We start from the raw sequence: 18,695 nt of genomic DNA on the forward strand, positions 1-18,695 counted from the left end.
AAACTTAACATTATTAAAAGTATACAAAGCATTGAAACTGAAAAATCTAAACAGTAGATATCTTTAACGTAAATAAAGTAAAAAATATATTTGTAAGATTTATAAAAACTATATTATCCTGGAAAAGACGTCAAAAGGTATCCGTGGTGTGCGACTCAATAACTGAACAATTTTTTCGTGCACCAGGTCCTAAGAATAAACATTTCATTTTGAGCATTTTTATAATGTCGCTTCATAATCATTTGTAAAGAAAATCTTATAATTAGAAATGTTTATACTTTTTTATACTTCTAGTCTTCAAAAAAACAAAGAAAGGAAAATTTGTTAATATTAACTTTAAAGCGAAATGATTAGTTTTATTTGCCTGAATATAAATATCAGGCTGATTTATCATCTCATCACTTTAAAATAATTGTTTACTCAAGCTTCTCTGCAACAACTTATTTTTATTATCATAGTCACGCTCGTTTCTTATTAAAAACAAAATCAATGAGTTAAACCATTTCAAGCTATTTATAACTTATAATAAAACTAAAAGCACTTAATTTTATAAAATGTCAAAGAACGGTTCAAGTTACATACCTAGTAATTACTTTTATTTTACTTGATTGAAAATGTAACTAATTCTTAAATTTTTAGATTCAAACCAACAAAGAACAAAAAAAAAAGACACTCCGAGGCGTTTTGTATTTCTAACTTGGATGTATCTTTTTTTTATAATTTGTTTAAATTTTAACTAGTTTGTTATAAAAGTAGGCCTGCTACATAAGTCAGCTATTTGTGTTGTGGTCGAAAAAATTTTCATCCACAAAATACACATAACTAAAAAGGTTGACTAACACATTGAAACGACAAGTTTAAAATAATAAGTACGAAGATAAACAAAAAATATATATGCAGTAAATTTTATATACTTCTAATCTATTTGTCTTCACAGAGTTATTTGCTCTTTTTTTTTTACTATCTCTCTTTTTAAATCAATCGTTTATAGAATGACTAGTTTAATGAAACAAAGAAAAGTATACTATATTGCTATTTTAATTTATTAAGTTACCAAAGTTAAAACTATCGTTATTCGCAATCACCTCTGACAAAATATTTGGTTAGTTTTAAGTAAGTTTTAAAGATGCATAAAACAGTAACAAGATGAGCTTAATAAAAAAGTTAAAGTTTAAGTTAAAAATAAGTTGTAAAACTGCAAAAGTTTTAACGAAATTAAGGCTTCTTACAAACTTTAAAATACTATCCAATATAAAAAAAATAATAAAAAGCTTTCACAAATTACATTTTGTTAACTGTAATGTATTTTGTTTCAAACTTCCACTTTGAAATTTCTTAAAAAACTTTTGAGTTATTATTATTTTAAATTTTTTTTAAATAAGTAATTTAATTTTTTCGGTTTAAAGGGTAAGTTTAAAAACCTTTAATAAACACACAAAATTTGAAAATATGAAGTGTTGTACTTACTAGAATGTACAATTTTTTTGCTAAAGTATATGTTTCAAAGACTGATTTACTTTTAATTTTCTTTTAGTAGCCTTTAACTGCAGTTAAAATTTCGAAAATCAAATTACATTTTGTAAAAATTCCCCAAAAAATAAATAAATAAAGATCTCTAACATGGGGATTATTATGTCGGCCATTTACAATGAACAGTCTAGTTAATATTAATCTACTTGTAAACTTACCTAAATAACAATTCTTACAATAAACCAAGTTACTAAATGCTGATTTTAAAGAATACTTAGAGCTACTCCTTATGAAACTAGGCATGACATGAATGAACATGTTGTATTAAAGAACAATTGCAAACACCAACAAATATATAAAGAATATCATATTTTATAAATACTTTAAATGCAGTCAAAACTCTTACAAAAGATTTAATCTAAGCTAACAGGAATATAATTTAAGAATGTTTAAAGAAAATCAAGATTTAACTACTTAAAAATGTTAACAAAAAGTACTTATAAAAGTATCATTACTGAAAAAATACTTTGTACAACACACAAAAAGAAAATGTCTATTCTAGAATATCATGTTTACTGCAGCAGGCTGTGGCTAGAATGCCCCCACCACTTTTTAGGGCTGTTTTAATAGCAGTGTTCTTAAATTTACAATAATACATCAGGAATTTATTATGTGCTCCTTTTCTTAACTTACCTAAAATTTCATCAGTATTTTCATACGTTTCTTTCTGGAATTTCCCCTTGAACACAAAAAAGCTTCAAATACAAGTTGATGTACCATTACAATATCAAGGTTCTAGATATTGATGAGTATTTTGAAAAAAATATCCAAATTTATAAATATTATGAATATTTTTTTATTGCAAATTTAAAAAGAGACTTAAAAATTTGTAATTATCACATGAATATAAACATTTGTGAGTATAAACTATTATGATTTTTAATATATCTTTCTTACAGTTTAAACTCAAATATAAATTTAACACTTAAAAGGTGAACTTGTTCCAAACAGAAAGTATCTCATGTTATTTTTAAATATCTCTTAAAAAACAACTCTTTCTTATTAATTTTAAACTTTGATTATATTTTTTGAAAGTTGACATACAAAGTGCTACTTTAAAATTATTTCAAACAGTTTTCGACCTACCACAGAAATATAAAGAGATAGCTGGAAAAATTTAATTTATAAAGAGCCACAGAAAGGAATAGTATAAAGTTTTTAAAACACATGAAACTATAGATTTTCACTTTCTCTCTTAGTGGTTAGGGTCTTTTAATATTAAAACTTTTATATATAAATTCTTAGTCAATAGTATAATTAAGGGGTCAGTAGGGCAAAGGAAAACTTTTATTGTGCTTAAAAAATGTAAATTTTACTATTTTTTGAAAAAAAAATTAAGCAATATTTAATCTTTTAAGAATAATAAACAGTTTTTTTGAAGCCTGAGCACATTGTTGTCTGTCAAAACAGCTGTTGTTTGCATTTCCATCTTATGTAAGGATAACACTAAAGTTTTAATGATTTTTTTGAAAAAAAAAGTAAATTAATGAGATAAAATTTTGAATGCTTGCCATGGGTCCAAGCTTGCTTAACCCTGATATATATGGGTTACATGACTATTCAAATTTGGACAACTCAAATTCCGACAATTCAAATTCTTAAAAAAATATTAAAAGGACTATATCTCAATAAGTAATATAAATTTGAAAAAAATAAAAAATACATATGTAGATCTTAATAGTATCTGAAGCCACTATTTTTCTGTTTTTCAAAATCTAAAATACTTTTCAAGATATTTAAAATTACTAAAAATAACTATGTTTTTTACTTTATATAAACCATATCTCAAAAAATATTTAATGTTTTGCAAAAATAAAAAAATGGCCTGTAGATATTAATATGATTTACATATGCATTTTTTATTTAAGTCAAACACACATTACTTTTTTATTTTTAGTTGTTTTAATCTTTTTTTAAGAATTTGAATTGTCGGAATTTGAATTGTCCGAATTTGAATAGTCGTGCACCCATATATATGTTATTTATCTTAAATGATTTTTGACTCTCATACAATTTAAAAACCTTGACAAGTTTTTTAGTCCAAGAGCTTAATTTTTATGTAATAAGTTTTAAAAACACTTGTGAGACTATTAAAGTCCTAAAAGAGTCAAGGCAAATTGTTTTAACAAACATTGATTAAACATAAAATTATTAAAAAGTATATTTCTTAATAGTATTTGTTGAAAATTTTCAACATTCTCTACTATATCTATAGACCTGAAATATCTTGAATTTGTATTTTTGGGAAAAATACCACCTGGTTTTAGAACAAAATTTGTTGAAAAACTTTAAGAATTAGAAGATTTTTGTTATCTTAATTTATAAAAGTAAGAAACCCTATATCAAACTATTTGGCCATAGGGGGGTCCAACACTTTTTTTTACAAAATTTAACTTTTGCTTTACATGAAAGCTTTAAAAATAAACTACAAACCAGTTTTTATAGTAGTCAAAAATATCAGTTAACTTTTGAGATATTTTATTTTTTGTAAAAAGTTTCTGATACAAACGTATTGACTGCAAAATTTTGTGGTCAATTTTCTCGGAAATTTTAAAGTTTACTAAAAATCTATCTCCTCCCTATTTTTCAAGCAATGTTCTTCAAATTTTCAGGAAGTGTTCCTTATATTAATAAAAAAAATGTTACTTATAAATTTTTTTAATTAAAAAAAATAAAAAAAATATCAAATAAATTAAAAAATAAAGTTTTTTTTTTCAAAACAAAAACTTTTTACAAAATTTTTTTTTAAGTCCAAAGTAACATTTGTTGTTATTGTATAAAGATTAGACTGAAAGTTTGAAGAAGATTGCTTGAAAAATGTAGGAGGAGATAGATTTTAAATAAAATAGTATTTTTTCGTTGTTTTAGTTTTCCATCCCCATAAAGAACCTCTTATGCGGCCCAACTTTGACTAGACATATCTCAAAAAATAATTTGAATTTTTTAAAACGATAAAAAACATCTTAAAGCTTAAAAAAAAACTCTATAAAATAAGATCAACTTGTAAAAAACATGGCTTACACCCCTATGGCCTTAAATATAATTTTTCAGCATTTTCACTGATACTAAAAGTGGTTATATTTTTAATTTCAGAAAATTAAAAGTTTTTTTTTACCTCAAATGTAATTTTGATTGTACTTAAAAGAGACCAGAAGACTTGTAACTTTAAAATCTAGAAAGAATCCTAAAAACAAACAGTTGCCACCCTGTTGTTTTTAAGTTATTTTTATTTTTGGTTAAAATTGATAAACAAAGTTGAATTATTCTAGTTTTATTGCTACAGCTAATGATAATTAAAGTTGTGTAATCCTAATCATTAAGTTAGCCAGTAACTAGTAAGTAAGATTTATTTGTAAGTAGGTATGATATTTTTGAAGCATTTTTTTAGAATCTAAAGAGAGGCTTATAAATTAGCTATCAGCATTAAAACAATTACCAGTCTATCGATGCCGCAGTATAACTCAAGATATTATGATTTTTTTTTATTTCTGACAGGCTTATGATACCTTTGTGAATTTATAAAAGACTTAAGAGAATTTCAATATTTTTAGAAACATCAGGACAAATTATTTTTTGTAGATCTTGACTGAGATTTAGTTGATCTAGTTCTAATGTTTTGTTATTTTATAAAACCAAGTATGTTCAAGAACTTGGATTTTATTGGTTTTAGAATATTTATTTAAAAGTTTTTTAGCCTGCAGCTTTTTTCACCAGACTTTGTTCTCCTTGCTTTCTTGAAGGCGAGTTGAAAACACTTCAAAACACTCTCCTTTCCCTTGGTTATCCAGGTAACTTAGTTTCAAAAGTTATAACAAGAGCTAGAAGTTCAACAGCTTTAAAAATGATTGGCCCTCAGAAGTGTCCAGTATACTTAAAACTTCATTACCTTGGAAATATTTCTGAGAGGTTTTCAAAGAAAATTTCAGAGGAAATAAACCAAGTTTTCATCTCTGTTCATTTAAGAACAGTTTTGTATACTGATCGACCTCTAAGTGGAATTTACAAAGATGTTTCTCCCACCCATGAAAAAAGTAACATCATCTATAAATTTAGTTGTCACTGTGGTAGTGACTACGTGGGAAAAACATCTCAAAGGTTTCATGTAAGAATCGATCAACATGTTCCAAAAGTCTTGAAAAAGTGGTTTGATGGCCCTTCTGAGAAACCAACAAAAAAATACTTCTAGGCGATTGGGCAACATTTGTTGGACAGTCCTGAGTGTTTTAAAAATTAAAAATTTACAATTTTTCAGTCTTAGTGAGAGCAGAGAACTCTTTTCAATTGCATATTTTGGAAGCCTTATGTATTCAATCTTTAAGGCCCAATTCATGTAAGCAGAAAAAGTTTGTTTACCAAACTAGACTTTTTAAATCCTTATATTAGTAATTTTTAAGTAATTAGTTTCTTGTTAAATTTTATTTTTAACTATAGTTTTAATTTTTATCACTTGTTTATTTAGACTGTTTTAATTCTAACGAGTTTATTAGTATACCAATTTTTTTTTAGCATAAGCACTTATTTAATTTTTAACATTTGATTATTACATCATTTTATGTTTTAAAACTTTAAATTTCAGTATGATTTTATTTCAATTTGTATTCATTCCAATTCAGTAAGAAACTATTTCTGATGAGCCTTACTACGAAAGTACCAAAATAGATTTAAAGAAAATGCAATGTATTCTGTTATATAACTTAATTTTTACAGGTAAGTAAGTTTACCTAAAAAGTTTTGTTTTACAACAATTTTTTTAATTAAAATAACTAACAAGTTACACTTTTTAATTTTGCAAAGAGCACCATTTTACAGACAAAATTTGCATACTTAGAGTAATTATGATGTCATAACACATCAAAAGCAGTTAATATGTCTTTAAATCTATGTGAATAAATATAGGCTTTTGTTTAAGATATAAATTATAAGTCTAGGACATGTATAAGTGATTTTATTACTGTTTTAGTCAAAAAATATGTAAATTTTGGGGTTAAAATTAGTTTTTTAGGCGGCATACTTTTTTTTAGCAATTTTGTTTTTTGTTTTTAGATTCTTAATGAAGCAAAAACACCAAATCATATGGACTCATATGAAGTTTACAATATGACCAAAAAATGTGCTGTACTCCCTACTTATTATATATAAACTTAACCATCATGGTTACATTAAATTATCCACCAACTTGAAAAAAATCACAATTGATTTTAACTTTAAATGTTAAATCTTTAAAAGCGGTATTTCTCGTTATTTTAGTAAACATCAAATTTAGAGGCATATATATATGGCTTTTCTTTTTTTTTATCTAAAAGAAAATAGTTTTGAGCAAATTTTTTTTAAAGAATTTAAAAAACCCAGGATGACTCATGACAGTTTAAGATTCATCAGAATAGGTTTTTGACTCAAAGATTGACAACCCTGTTAAGATGTTGGTTAATAGTTTAAAGTAAGGTTAATAAAAACTTGAAGGGTTGCCACACTTTCTGGATATTTTGAAATTTGTTGTTTAAACTCAGGTTGACTAGAACAGTTTTGTTTAAAAAAAACTCAGAAAGTATTTAAAATTTCTGACAATCTCAGGCCAGTTTTTATCTAGATGCTATTTATTTGGTTAGTTTCAGTATCTTGCTATTTTTAACCAATTTCAACAAAATGGTTGATCATACACTATCTCACAGCATACAAAAGTCCAGGCTTCTGCTCTGCAGACGCCGATGTGTTTGTTAACCAATGTTGTTGATGGTTTTGATTTTTCATGATTTAAAAGTTTTTTAAACCTCCTGAAGGATTTGAAAAAACTCTGGATGACTAAGGATAGTTTAAGGTCACTCAAGATAGTTTTGTTGACTTGAAGAGTGGAAACCCTGAACTCGGCTAAGGAAAATATCCTCTTTATGATTAACTTTAAAATTGAACTAGTAAAGATCACCTGGTTTTAGAACAAAATTTATAAAATAAGTATATCTCATTTTGAATTCATATTGTTTAATTTAAGGCCATAGAATTCCTAGTTGTTTTTTACTAAAATTAAATATGACTTTTATTTGAAGGCTAAATGTATGCTATATAAGATACATTTTAAAGAATAACAAAGTCAATTAACTTTTGAGATATAACTAGTCTTGTAAAAAGTTTCTGATATGGAATAAAAACTTCTCATTGCCAATATTCTCAGAATTTTGAAAACTTAATAAAAGTATATCATTGTTTTAATTTTAAAGCTGATGACTTGTCAAATTATTAAAATTAGATTTTTAATATCCTAAGCAACTTATAAATTGAAAAAAAATTAATCAAATTAGTTTTTTGTAATTTTTTGACTAAAAAAACTTGTTTGTTTATTATAAATGGCTAAAATTGATGAAAACAAGCGTAGATTATAATCTTACAATAAGCTATCAATATATTGAACATTGAGCTGTGAACAATTTGGCTGCGTTAATTTTCCAGACTTTACCCATAAACTGTTGCTTTAGTGCTTATGTACTTAAATCACTGCAGTGATTTCCACAACTCTGCCTACCTGATGAGTCCTGATAAGGACAAAAGCTAGTTATAGATTTTCTTGGACGCTGTTGCTGTTGGTCGTCTGGTGAAGTTCATTACTTATAATAGATATAATTTACACAATAATCCCTTTTAGTTCTTTGATAACTGACTTTAACTATGATATAATGTAAACTTTTAAATCAAATTCTTGTAAAAGTATTAAAAAGTCAAAATAACTTAAAATGAAAAGTTGTTGACAGCTAAGTAAAAATATAATGTAATTTTTAGATGATTAATAGTATAAGAAGCATTAAAGTTATATTTTGCCTTCTTCTTGTAAGTATTTTGATTAGTGGAAGTCTTCAATATAAGGTTAGTGTTCATAATTAGTTCTTTACCATTGTAATTTTTTGCATTTTTTTAATCATTATTACTAAGTTTTTAAACAACTAAAAACAGTTTGATTTATAAATATCAAATTAAGTTCAAATTGGTTGTAATTTACTGGTACTTGGTTGGTACCAGGGTTGCCACACACTCAGGATAACTCAAAACGTTTTGAATTTTATTTTAAAATTCAGGATAGTTTTTTTTTCATGAAAAACTCCTGAAAGTTATCGGTTTTTTAAATAATCTCAAGACATATTTTTTATATATTTTGAATGAGATTTAGTTATAATATTTCTTTATTTTCTAACCAATTTTGCTGAAAAACTTGATTTTTAATTATTTTAAATAGTTAAAACATCATTTTTAATGACTTGAAAAAAATCAGAATGACTCAGGACTGGTTAAGGTCACATAGATTAGTTTTTTGACTTAAAGGTTGGTTATCCTAATCTCAGTCTCTTTTTTTCTATAGATCTTATATGAAATATAGTTGTTGTAGTTTAAAAATTTTAGTATTTTAAAACATTTTTTTTTTCAAAAGCTTACTTTTTTACTAACTTTAATATGTTTTGTAAACCGTTTTTTAATTACTACAGTTTATTTTTATAGAATTTAAAAATCAGGATATATTTTAGTCACTTGGATAGTTTTTCAACTAAAAGAGTGGCAACCCTGTTATAATGTTTATAGCTCAATTTACTTAATTAGTTTTTTACCAAAGAAAAATTAAAACACAGCTATATTTTATCAGGAGTTTGAAGACAATAAAAGTATTGAAGTCAAAAAAGGTGAGTAAATATTCTTTTTTTGTTTAAATTTTATTATTGCACCAAATTATGGACAATGATCGTAAACTGTATCTAAATATGACTTGATAACAGAAAGGTTCTTTTGTACACCTGGTCTTTGAACAAAATATTTTGAGCATTTTTTTCTTGTTCAATAAACAATAATAATACAATGTAATTAATAAGATTTTTTTAAGAAATGAATTTAGTTTTGTATGGCATGACTGATTGTAAGTTATAGTAGTTAGTTTATACTTAAAAAACTATTTAGTTTTATAAACTACATAAAAAGTATTCATACTGTCATGAAATATTTATAAAAGAAGATTTTTTTTCAGTAAATTATGTTTTAACTGTGTGTCTGTGCACTTTTAATAAAAAAGTTAACAACATTTTTTTGTTTTTCATTATAAATTTTTTTTTTCTCATACTTTTTAATGCAATTTTTTATGTTTTTTTTTCAGTTTCATATAGAAAGCAATTATATTTCAGGTCTTTAGTTGTCTAAATTTTGATTATTAAATGCATTAATAACTTTAAGCTAAGCAAAAATTTAAATACTTTTATTTAAACCTTTAGTATATAGTAAACCAAAAAAAAAATGGTAAAAGCTAAAATAAAGAAAGTATTTGTTGTATATTACAGGGTAGCCACTTTACCTTGAAAAACCTGGAATTTTAACAATTTTCACATGTTCAGTTGTAAAATTTTGATTTGACTCAAAAAATCTATAATATACATAAATAAAAATTTTCATAATCAAATTTATTTTTATCAAAAACATATTTAAAGTAGCTTTACAGTATCTTTTCAATGTTTTTATACTATTTAACATAGGTTTCTTACCTTAAACTTAACTTTAAACTAAAAATAAACCCAAAAATGTGTACTTTTAAAACCTTGGAAGAAATTTGGAAAACCTTGAAAAATTTTTGTAAAAACGAGTGGTAACCCTGATATTAGTCTGGAGGCAGTAAAAGCAACTGATAATATAAGTATTTTATTTAGTATTTTAACTTTTAACAATTTAAACATAAAATTAAAGTTAGTTAATTTAGTTCCGTCTTAAGATGTACAACACACAATATTTTCTGCTCTTTTGTTTTTAGAAACGTTGATTTAATACGTTTTTATAATGAAACTTCTTGTTTTTTGATGCTGTTTTTAAGATGGGAGTACTTTTAAAAAATGAGTTTGAAATTTTATTTGTTTTTCTAAGAACAATAATTGTACACTTATGCTTATTATTTTTTATAAAAAATCTTAATAGTTTGAATTCCTTTGATGTAAAGATTGTTTTGCTATAAAAGTTGTGATTTACTTGAAATGTTTATAAAATTTTTATCTGGTATTTCTATGAACTTAAAAATAATTTTGCAACTTGAAGAGTTAAAAACAAATGTTTCTTGTTATAGCAACCACTTAATCATTCATGTATTGTATAACTGTTGTTAAAACAGATATGAAAAATAGTTTTTTTTAATATTAGAAAAACTAATCCAGGATGATAAAGTTTAGCGGGACAAATATTTTCACTGTATTTTCTTTAAAGAATATTAACTATTTTTTAAAATAAATACTTTTTTTTTAAATTTTAGAAGATGACGATTGTTATCTTTACAAATGTATTTTGTTACAAACTGTTTTTCTACAACCAAGTTTGAAATAAACGAGCACAAAGTGCATTTCAGAGCTAAAAGATGAATCGAAACTTTACTTGAAAGTTGCGGACGACCCAGGAGATCCAAGTTCGCCAAACAGGTTGTACAACTTCAGACTGATTGAATCAGGTGTAAGTTGGCTTCTCTATCAAATTAAAATTAATTTTTTAGTAAACTCAAGCCTATTATGCTATTGTACTTTGTAGTTTTGAAATGTTGTGAAGTATTCTGTATTTTCCAATTAATTTTTTTTAAAGTTAGTTACTTCTTTGGCCTAAGACTTGTTAATGCCTCATACTTTTTATATTTTGTTTGTGTATAAAAAAAGTTTACTAAGTAACAAACAAGTAGCGTTACAAACATTATTCATATTTTATGTGTAAATAATGTGAAGCACTATGAACAGTTAACGTTGCTATTGTTCTGTATACATACAAAAAAGATATTCACACATAATTAAAATACTTTAAAACTATAACCAAAAAAAACTCAAACTATACTGACAAAAAAACTGTATTTGATAAAAACATTGAAAAATATAATTTATGCTTAACATTTATTTATATTCAATTGTTTGTCTTTTAAAAATATAAATTGATTAAGTTTTTTTGAAAAAGTTGTCTTTATAAAAAACTTACAGATAGATTTTTTTAATTACATAACTATCTATGATATAACAATTAGTTGAAGCATTTAAAAAACATATGTATTAATTTAAGTGTAAACTAATACAAAAAAATATTAAGGCGGAAGATAATGGCAATGTCAAGTTTAAGACCTTTCCAAATCCTTTTCAAGTTCAAAAACTTCAAAATGATGAAGGATTTGTATTTGAAGTACTCAGTTAGTAATTTTGGTATGTAAATAAAGTTATATACAACAGTAATTTAGAAATAAATTACATATTTGTATATTGTGGTGATTTAAAAAGAATACTCTTCTGTTAATCTTAAAAGGCATAAATAAAACTTTAAAGTTATAAAAAAATATAAAAAGGAGTATTAGCTCTGTTTTAAACTATACTTAACTTAACACCAATATTTTTGTTTTGATTCAAATTTGTAAGTGGTAGCACTTCTTCTTTAGCATTTTTTATCTATTGATAAAGTTATTTATACAAATATACATAACATTTCATCTAACTGAAAATTTTTAACACAAGTTATTATCCTTATCATAATAGCTTTTTGTTTAAATTGTATGAGATTTAAACAGTTGTTACTTTAATATTATTATTGGTAATTATTGCATTAAGTTATATTTGACACAAAAAATTTTTTCAGCAAATTTTGTGTTTCCTTTTAAAAGCTACATTGAAAATATGAAGGAACACGTTAACACTGTTAGTTTAAATTAATTTACTTTTTAAATTTTTATCTGTTATGTTAATTATTATTTTTTTCTTTCAAAAGCTTTTTTTTTGTAAAAACAAATAATACCACAAAAACGCTTATAAAGTAAGACTGTTAGTTGTTTTGTTTTTGCTAAAATTCTTCAATAGTTCTTCAAATCAACTTAGATAAATAAAACAAATTTATGTACAAAACCATCTTAATATGGCTTGATGAACAAGATCAAAAAAATCAGAAGTAAAATATTATAAAGGAAATTATATTTACACCATGTACTCAAACAAAATTAGATTAACTGGAATATTTATTTTTAAAACTTTTATTTTATCTAAAACAAATTTATATATATTTTTAATTAGCTGAAACAGGAAGATGTTGAAAGTTTGGAAGATGATAAGTTTTATAATTTGAATGTTGTTCACAAACTAACAGGAAAAGAAATAAAAAACATATTTTCATATACTGAAAATCGTTACGATTCAGGTGTTAGTAAGTTTATTATTTGATTGTTTTTTTTTTAACCTAAAATTTATATTTTCATAAGTTCATTTTTGATATTTATTAGTTATTGTTTATATAATGAATTTACCATCTAAAGTGTATAAAGATTAATGTTGTTTTTTAATCTATAAACACAAATCGTTTAGTTTAGATTTTTTTTTAATAAATTTCAAATCTCTTTCGAATATTTTCATTGTAACTCTATAAAACAGTATAAAAAGAGGTAAAAGTATTAAAAAACTACAGTCAAATATTTTTTTTGTCCAATATAAAGTCAAACTAAAATAATGTTTCTTTTTTTGAACTGTTATTTATATTAGTTTAAATTACCACAGTCTTGATATCTTGTCAACTACAATTAAACATATACTGTGATTAATATAATTTTTTTAAATATCAGATAGTTTTTATCATCTACCAAGGTTGCCACAAGGTCAGGAAAAGTCAGAAAAAACTAAAAAAATAACAAAAGTCAGGAAAAAATGAGGAATTTTGAAAAAAGTCAAGAAAAGTCAGAAATTTTGATAAAGTTTGAAAAAAAAGTCTGGTTTTGTTCGTTCAAATTTACAAAATTCCTTATTTTCCAAAGCCTTCAAATGGTAAAAAATTGATTAAAAAATCTTCAAGGTCAGACTAAAATTGCAAATTTTTACTAGAAATTTACATAACTTCATTCCCAATGCCTTCATCTGGTAAAAATAATGAGTGAAAAAAGAAAAGAAATGAAGCTCACAAACTGTAGCTAGATTTAGAGAAATGGGAGGGGCAGCAGATGATAACGAGTTGAATAAAATGAGGCGAATGGTTTTAACTGGCAAGAAAATTAAACAGTATGCAGACCAGTCTTCATTAGATGAAGAGGTTGAAGTGTTAATAAAGAAACGGAGAAAATAAATTTTAGTACATATAGTAAAAAAAACTGTGTTTGATTAAGTTCTTTATTGTTTAAAGGTTTTAATTGTAAAAGTTCATAATTATTTTAAGGTTTTAGTTGTATAAGTTCGTTGTTGTTTTAAGGTTTTAATTGTAAAAGTTCCTTATGTGTCTTTTCGTTTACTTAGATAAATTATGTTAGGAAATGCTAAAAATTTGTTTCTTTTTTCAGACAAGTTGTGTTTATAAGTTAGAAAATACAAGTACTTTGTTAATAGAGCTGTTTATTGCAAATACATAAGTCATACACAGATGGTTCAAGTGATGTAATGGAAGTTAGATGATTGAATTCATCAAAAAAACTGTTGTTTTAACCTGTATAAAAATAAGATTGAAAGCTTAATATAGTTTTAAGTGTTTGATTATGTATTTTAAAATAAGTTTAAATTAAGAGTGTGATTTCGAAAAGTCAGGAAAATTTTAGTAAAAGGTCAGGAAATTTTTCTAAGCTTGATCTGTGGCAACCTTGCTACCTAGCCTTGTTTTATTTTAAATTTTTTAATTATTATTATTTTAATTATTAATATTGTTTAAAATAAACAAATATATGAACAGCGTGTTAAAGTAAAAGAATGTTCAACAACTTAAAACTAAAATTTATTTTTGTTATTATTTCAATGAGTAAACCTTCTACTTTAATCTTAAATTTTTAAAACACATTTTAATTATAACAACAGACTATCATTGATGTGCTAATTAAATCGCTCAGTTCAGTATCAATTAAAAATTTTGAAGTGCAAACTGTCAGTTTTGCAGGGAAACTGCAGGTTAGTTTGCAAAACATAAAGTATTAAAAAAAAAATTCCGTTTTAATAAGTAACATTTTTGAAACTGTTATTACAGATAGAAAACTTTAGAGAGTTCAATTATATTTTAAAATAAATTTATATTTAAGTTTTTACTCGATGCTTGTAATTTGTAGAATTTTTTTTTTAATACATGTGCTTTTTGCTTGTTATCAAATTAATAGTGTGATTGTTAGCTATTACGAAAGTTTTTAAGTTTTTTGTGCACTTTTTAAATTGAATGTTACATTGCGTACAAAAACAAAAAAATTATACTTCATGGAATTAATAAAATGAAGTAGTTTTAAACAGCATTTTTTTTAACTTGATTATATCAAAGAATTAACTAAATTTTTTCAATAGATTCAACAACTTATTATTTTCAGAAAGTTTTTCGGATGTTTGATATTAATGAGTGGAAAATAGTGAAAACTTTTTATTCTTTTCTGGTAAGTTGAAAACTATTTCTACAACTCAAACATTAAATTAGATAAATAAATACATTATTAAATGAGTCTAATTATACACCAGACCCAGCTGGATCCGGATCTTTTATTCAACTTTAGATCTGGTTTTGCATTAACCATTTTTATAAATGGCACCGGTTTTCGTAGAGTTATTTATCGTTTTGATGTGAAAATTTTATTGGACTTTTAATGTTTCAATTGCAAAATAGAAACTATTCGTTTTGTAGATTTTTTATTTCAACAACTAATTTAATTAGTTAATTGTAGTTTCTTATTTTCTTAATTATATATAACTCCTGAAACGCAACTTTAGCTTTTCATAGCATATATACTTTCAGAATTTAACCGAGAACTAAAAAATGAAACTGCTTTTAAATTTGTGTATGAAAATCACAACAGTTGAAACTTCAACTATAAACTCTTTTTCCAAACACAGGGTTTTCTTATAATGTTTCAGCTAGCGTTGATGCTTTATTACGTCATAATGAATAAATGGAAGAAATGTTTCAAGGTAATGGCAGTTTGCGCGTTTGTATCATTTCTACTTTACTACTTGTCCTACATAGAAAAAGTAAGTTAATTTTTTAGATTTTAGTTGTTTAAAATATGTGTGCTGTTGTATGATTACATAATCATGTTTAAAAACGATAGCATTTTTATATTTAGTCACATTATTTTTTTTTGTAATATAAATATATCGTGATTATTTTTAAGACAAGTTCATTTTAAATATATTTTATAATTTTATTGCAATTTTAAGTGATTGACTTGTTATTGACAACATTCAAATATTGAAGTCTTACATGAACATAAAGAAAGAGTACATAACAATGTTTAAAATTAGGGCAATATGTATTTCATAATTTTTTTGTAATTTAGATATATCTTGCTGATTTTTAACAAAGCTCATTTGAAATATGCCACAACAAATAATATATTTTAAGTTTTTATTGTACGATTAAATTGTCAAGTAGTTATTTATAACATTCAAATATTGAAGTCTTACATGAAACGCTTGAACGAGAGTCCACCAGACTTCTGCAGTAAAGATTACGTTCAAAGCTACACAGAATACATTATTGACAAAAGCAAGTTCTTATATGGTGGGTCAACACAAAAGTTAGTTTATTTTATGAAGTATGTTTTGTTATTCTTTATAATATAAATTTATTTTTCTTGTAGGTTCTTTGTGTTAGTCTACCCCGCTTGCTAATATAAAAATTGGGTAGGTGTCGAATATATACGAAGGGACACTTTATTTTTACTCTCGTGCAAAACGACCCTTCGTGCATATTTGACCCTTCATGCAAAAGTGTCTTCGTGCATGTTTGACCCGTCCCCATTAAAATAATTGTTAGCTTGACACAAAAAAAAATATCATTATAGTTTTTTGTCAGTTATAATAATTATGTTAATTGAAAATTTATTCTTAAAAAAGTTTTTCTTTCAGTCCTCATGTTTTTTTTTTCAGAAAATCGAAAGTATTTTTATAAATAATTTTATAATGATAACATTCTCTATCACTTGACACTGATCAAGTACTTAGTAGTCAACGGATAATAAATCTTGAAATACAGCTTATGTTTAACAAAAGCATATAATTATAATAAGCTTTATTTGTTTTGTTCTTACTTTTGTATTACATTTTCTTAACAACATATCGCAGAGACTTGTGTGAGCAATTCTCATTGAGATCGAGTCAAGATCCGAAAGGCGATTTCGTGAAAATCTTGATCAGTTACATAATGGATCATTTGTTTCACCCGTTCTTCACAAAATCTGCAATTATTACGTCGGAATCAACTCAAATGTTCTTCAGCAAATTAAGTTTTGTTCATCAAATACTTGCCCCTTTGTTTCTTATTGGTGAGTTTGTATAGAAATTTTTATGATCATTTAACCTAATGTTTTTTTTTACTTCTATGCAACAATAAAAACTGTACTTTTAGCAAGTAATTATCTGGTTGATTTTTACAGGCAAAAGTTTGATTGTGTTTTTATAAAATTTAGTGTTGTTTTTTTACAGATGACTAAGTTTAAAGTCTAAATTTGAATTTAAAACTTTATCATAATAATCTTAAATGGTAAAAACTTTAAGTACATGGTTTGTAACCTCTTTTAAAGTTTATAAGAAATAATAAAATAAGAAATAATAAAGAACATTCAAGTTTATTTTACACATTGATAGAAAATCATTAGCATGTATTTTAAAAATAGTTCCTCTTTTTTATAAAAAAACTCATTATAATTATCAATAAAAAGTTTTAAAATGCACAAATGTATTTTTTGCGGGAATAATTATTTTAATTCAAAATCAAAAATAAATATAACAAAAAAACTTGTACTATTATCTACATTATTAAAATTTGAACTTTTACAAAACAACAGGTTTGATAGTCGCGTTGGGTATCGCCTCTCCCTTTTACAAAGTGATTGAAGTCTTCAAAAGTCTAAAAAACCAAAATCCGCAACAACCAAAAGCAATAGAAAACAGTGAAAATGAACCACTGAGAATAGAGGAAATCCCAAAAATTACGCATAGACCAATAAAACCTAAAAAAAGTTCAAAAAAAGTTCCGAAAATCATGCCGGCTAAAAAATCTAAGGAGGACTCTTTTGAAGATTTGAATGCGGGAGGTGACTTTGAAGCTTCTGATTCAAATTCCGCAACAAGTGGCGATGATGAAGGCACTGCATCAAGTGATAGTTGTGAATCGAATAAACTGAATATTTTACCATCGACAATTAACATAGATGGAAAGCAGTACGTTAAAATTAACAACAAACTTTACTTGTTACAACCTGCAACCGATTTAAAACCCGAAAAAGATAAAAGTTGACGATAACTTGGTTTTTTTTTTACTTGCCAATTAAAAATGTAATTGTATTATAAAAAATCTAAGTTGTTTTAAAGACTTATGTGCGACTTTTTTTGTCTGACTGTTTTTTTTTTGTGCGACTTTGCAATGTGTAGTGCAGTTTTCTCAAGTTTATTTTAGGTTTATTACACTGAAGTTTCTCAATTGTTTTTTATCATATTTAGATGAACTATATTAAAATTTGGTAGTATTTGTTTTAAAGGTTTAAAACTTGATATAATTTTATTTAGAAAATTTTTCTATTTAACTTTAATATTTAAATTTTGACAAACACAAAATTTTGACAAAATAGTATTGAAAAATTTCAACCTAAAAAATATTTTGAAAACAGTTAATGTAAACTAATAACTATTAGTTCAATAATTGAATTAAAAAAAGTTTATTAATTCCGCCTCATTTTTTATATAAGTTCGATTTTTTTTAAATTAAATTAAAAACAAAAACGTTGTACATAATTAAACATTTAGTGATAAATATTTTACCACAGATGTTTTTGTGTCAAAACTTTATTCCGACTAACGGCGTTTCACTGCTCTCAAATAAATTTAAGAACAGATCTACGGAGTCTATAAAATATTAACACACATTAGAAAAAATGCATGTATAATATTTAGGTGAGTAAGAACTATAAACGAACTTTATGGTTTAATTAGATTTTAAATTTTCTACAAAAACTACAAATTTAATAAAATTGTATACTAACCTCAAAAAAGCTTTAAGAATAGGCAAGTTTTTTTTTAAATGAAACATAAATTAAGTTGTGTGGAAATGTTACGTCATAATAAATTTAACAAATTAATCAATAATTTTTTCAGCTTAAAATTATATGTATTAAACTTAGTGTTTGTGATTGTATATGAAAATGTTGTGAATTAAATAAGTGCATAAGTAGACAGAGTCATTTATTGTCGGTTGTAAGGACAATATTC

General features: G+C 24.7%; 1 protein-coding gene across 1 annotated transcript; it reads left to right on the forward strand.

Moving 5' to 3' along the window:
- The first annotated feature begins 8,302 nt into the window (after nt 1–8,302).
- On the forward strand, nt 8,303–18,148 carry LOC145838472 (uncharacterized). The gene is made up of 12 exons (XM_082946071.1): nt 8,303–8,382; nt 9,152–9,188; nt 10,880–10,980; nt 11,596–11,692; nt 12,133–12,191; nt 12,561–12,686; nt 14,313–14,402; nt 14,807–14,869; nt 15,324–15,458; nt 15,888–16,006; nt 16,554–16,753; nt 17,276–18,148. Exons 5-12 carry the CDS (start codon nt 12,171–12,173, stop codon nt 17,725–17,727), a joined length of 1,206 nt encoding a protein of 401 aa, XP_082802197.1. The 5' UTR covers nt 8,303–8,382; nt 9,152–9,188; nt 10,880–10,980; nt 11,596–11,692; nt 12,133–12,170; the 3' UTR covers nt 17,728–18,148.
- The last annotated feature ends 547 nt before the right edge of the window (nt 18,149–18,695 follow it).

This window comes from Thalia democratica, chromosome 6 (genome assembly GCF_965202585.1).
Source record: "Thalia democratica chromosome 6, ktThaDemo2.hap1.1, whole genome shotgun sequence".
Lineage (NCBI taxonomy): Eukaryota > Metazoa > Chordata > Thaliacea > Salpida > Salpidae > Thalia > Thalia democratica.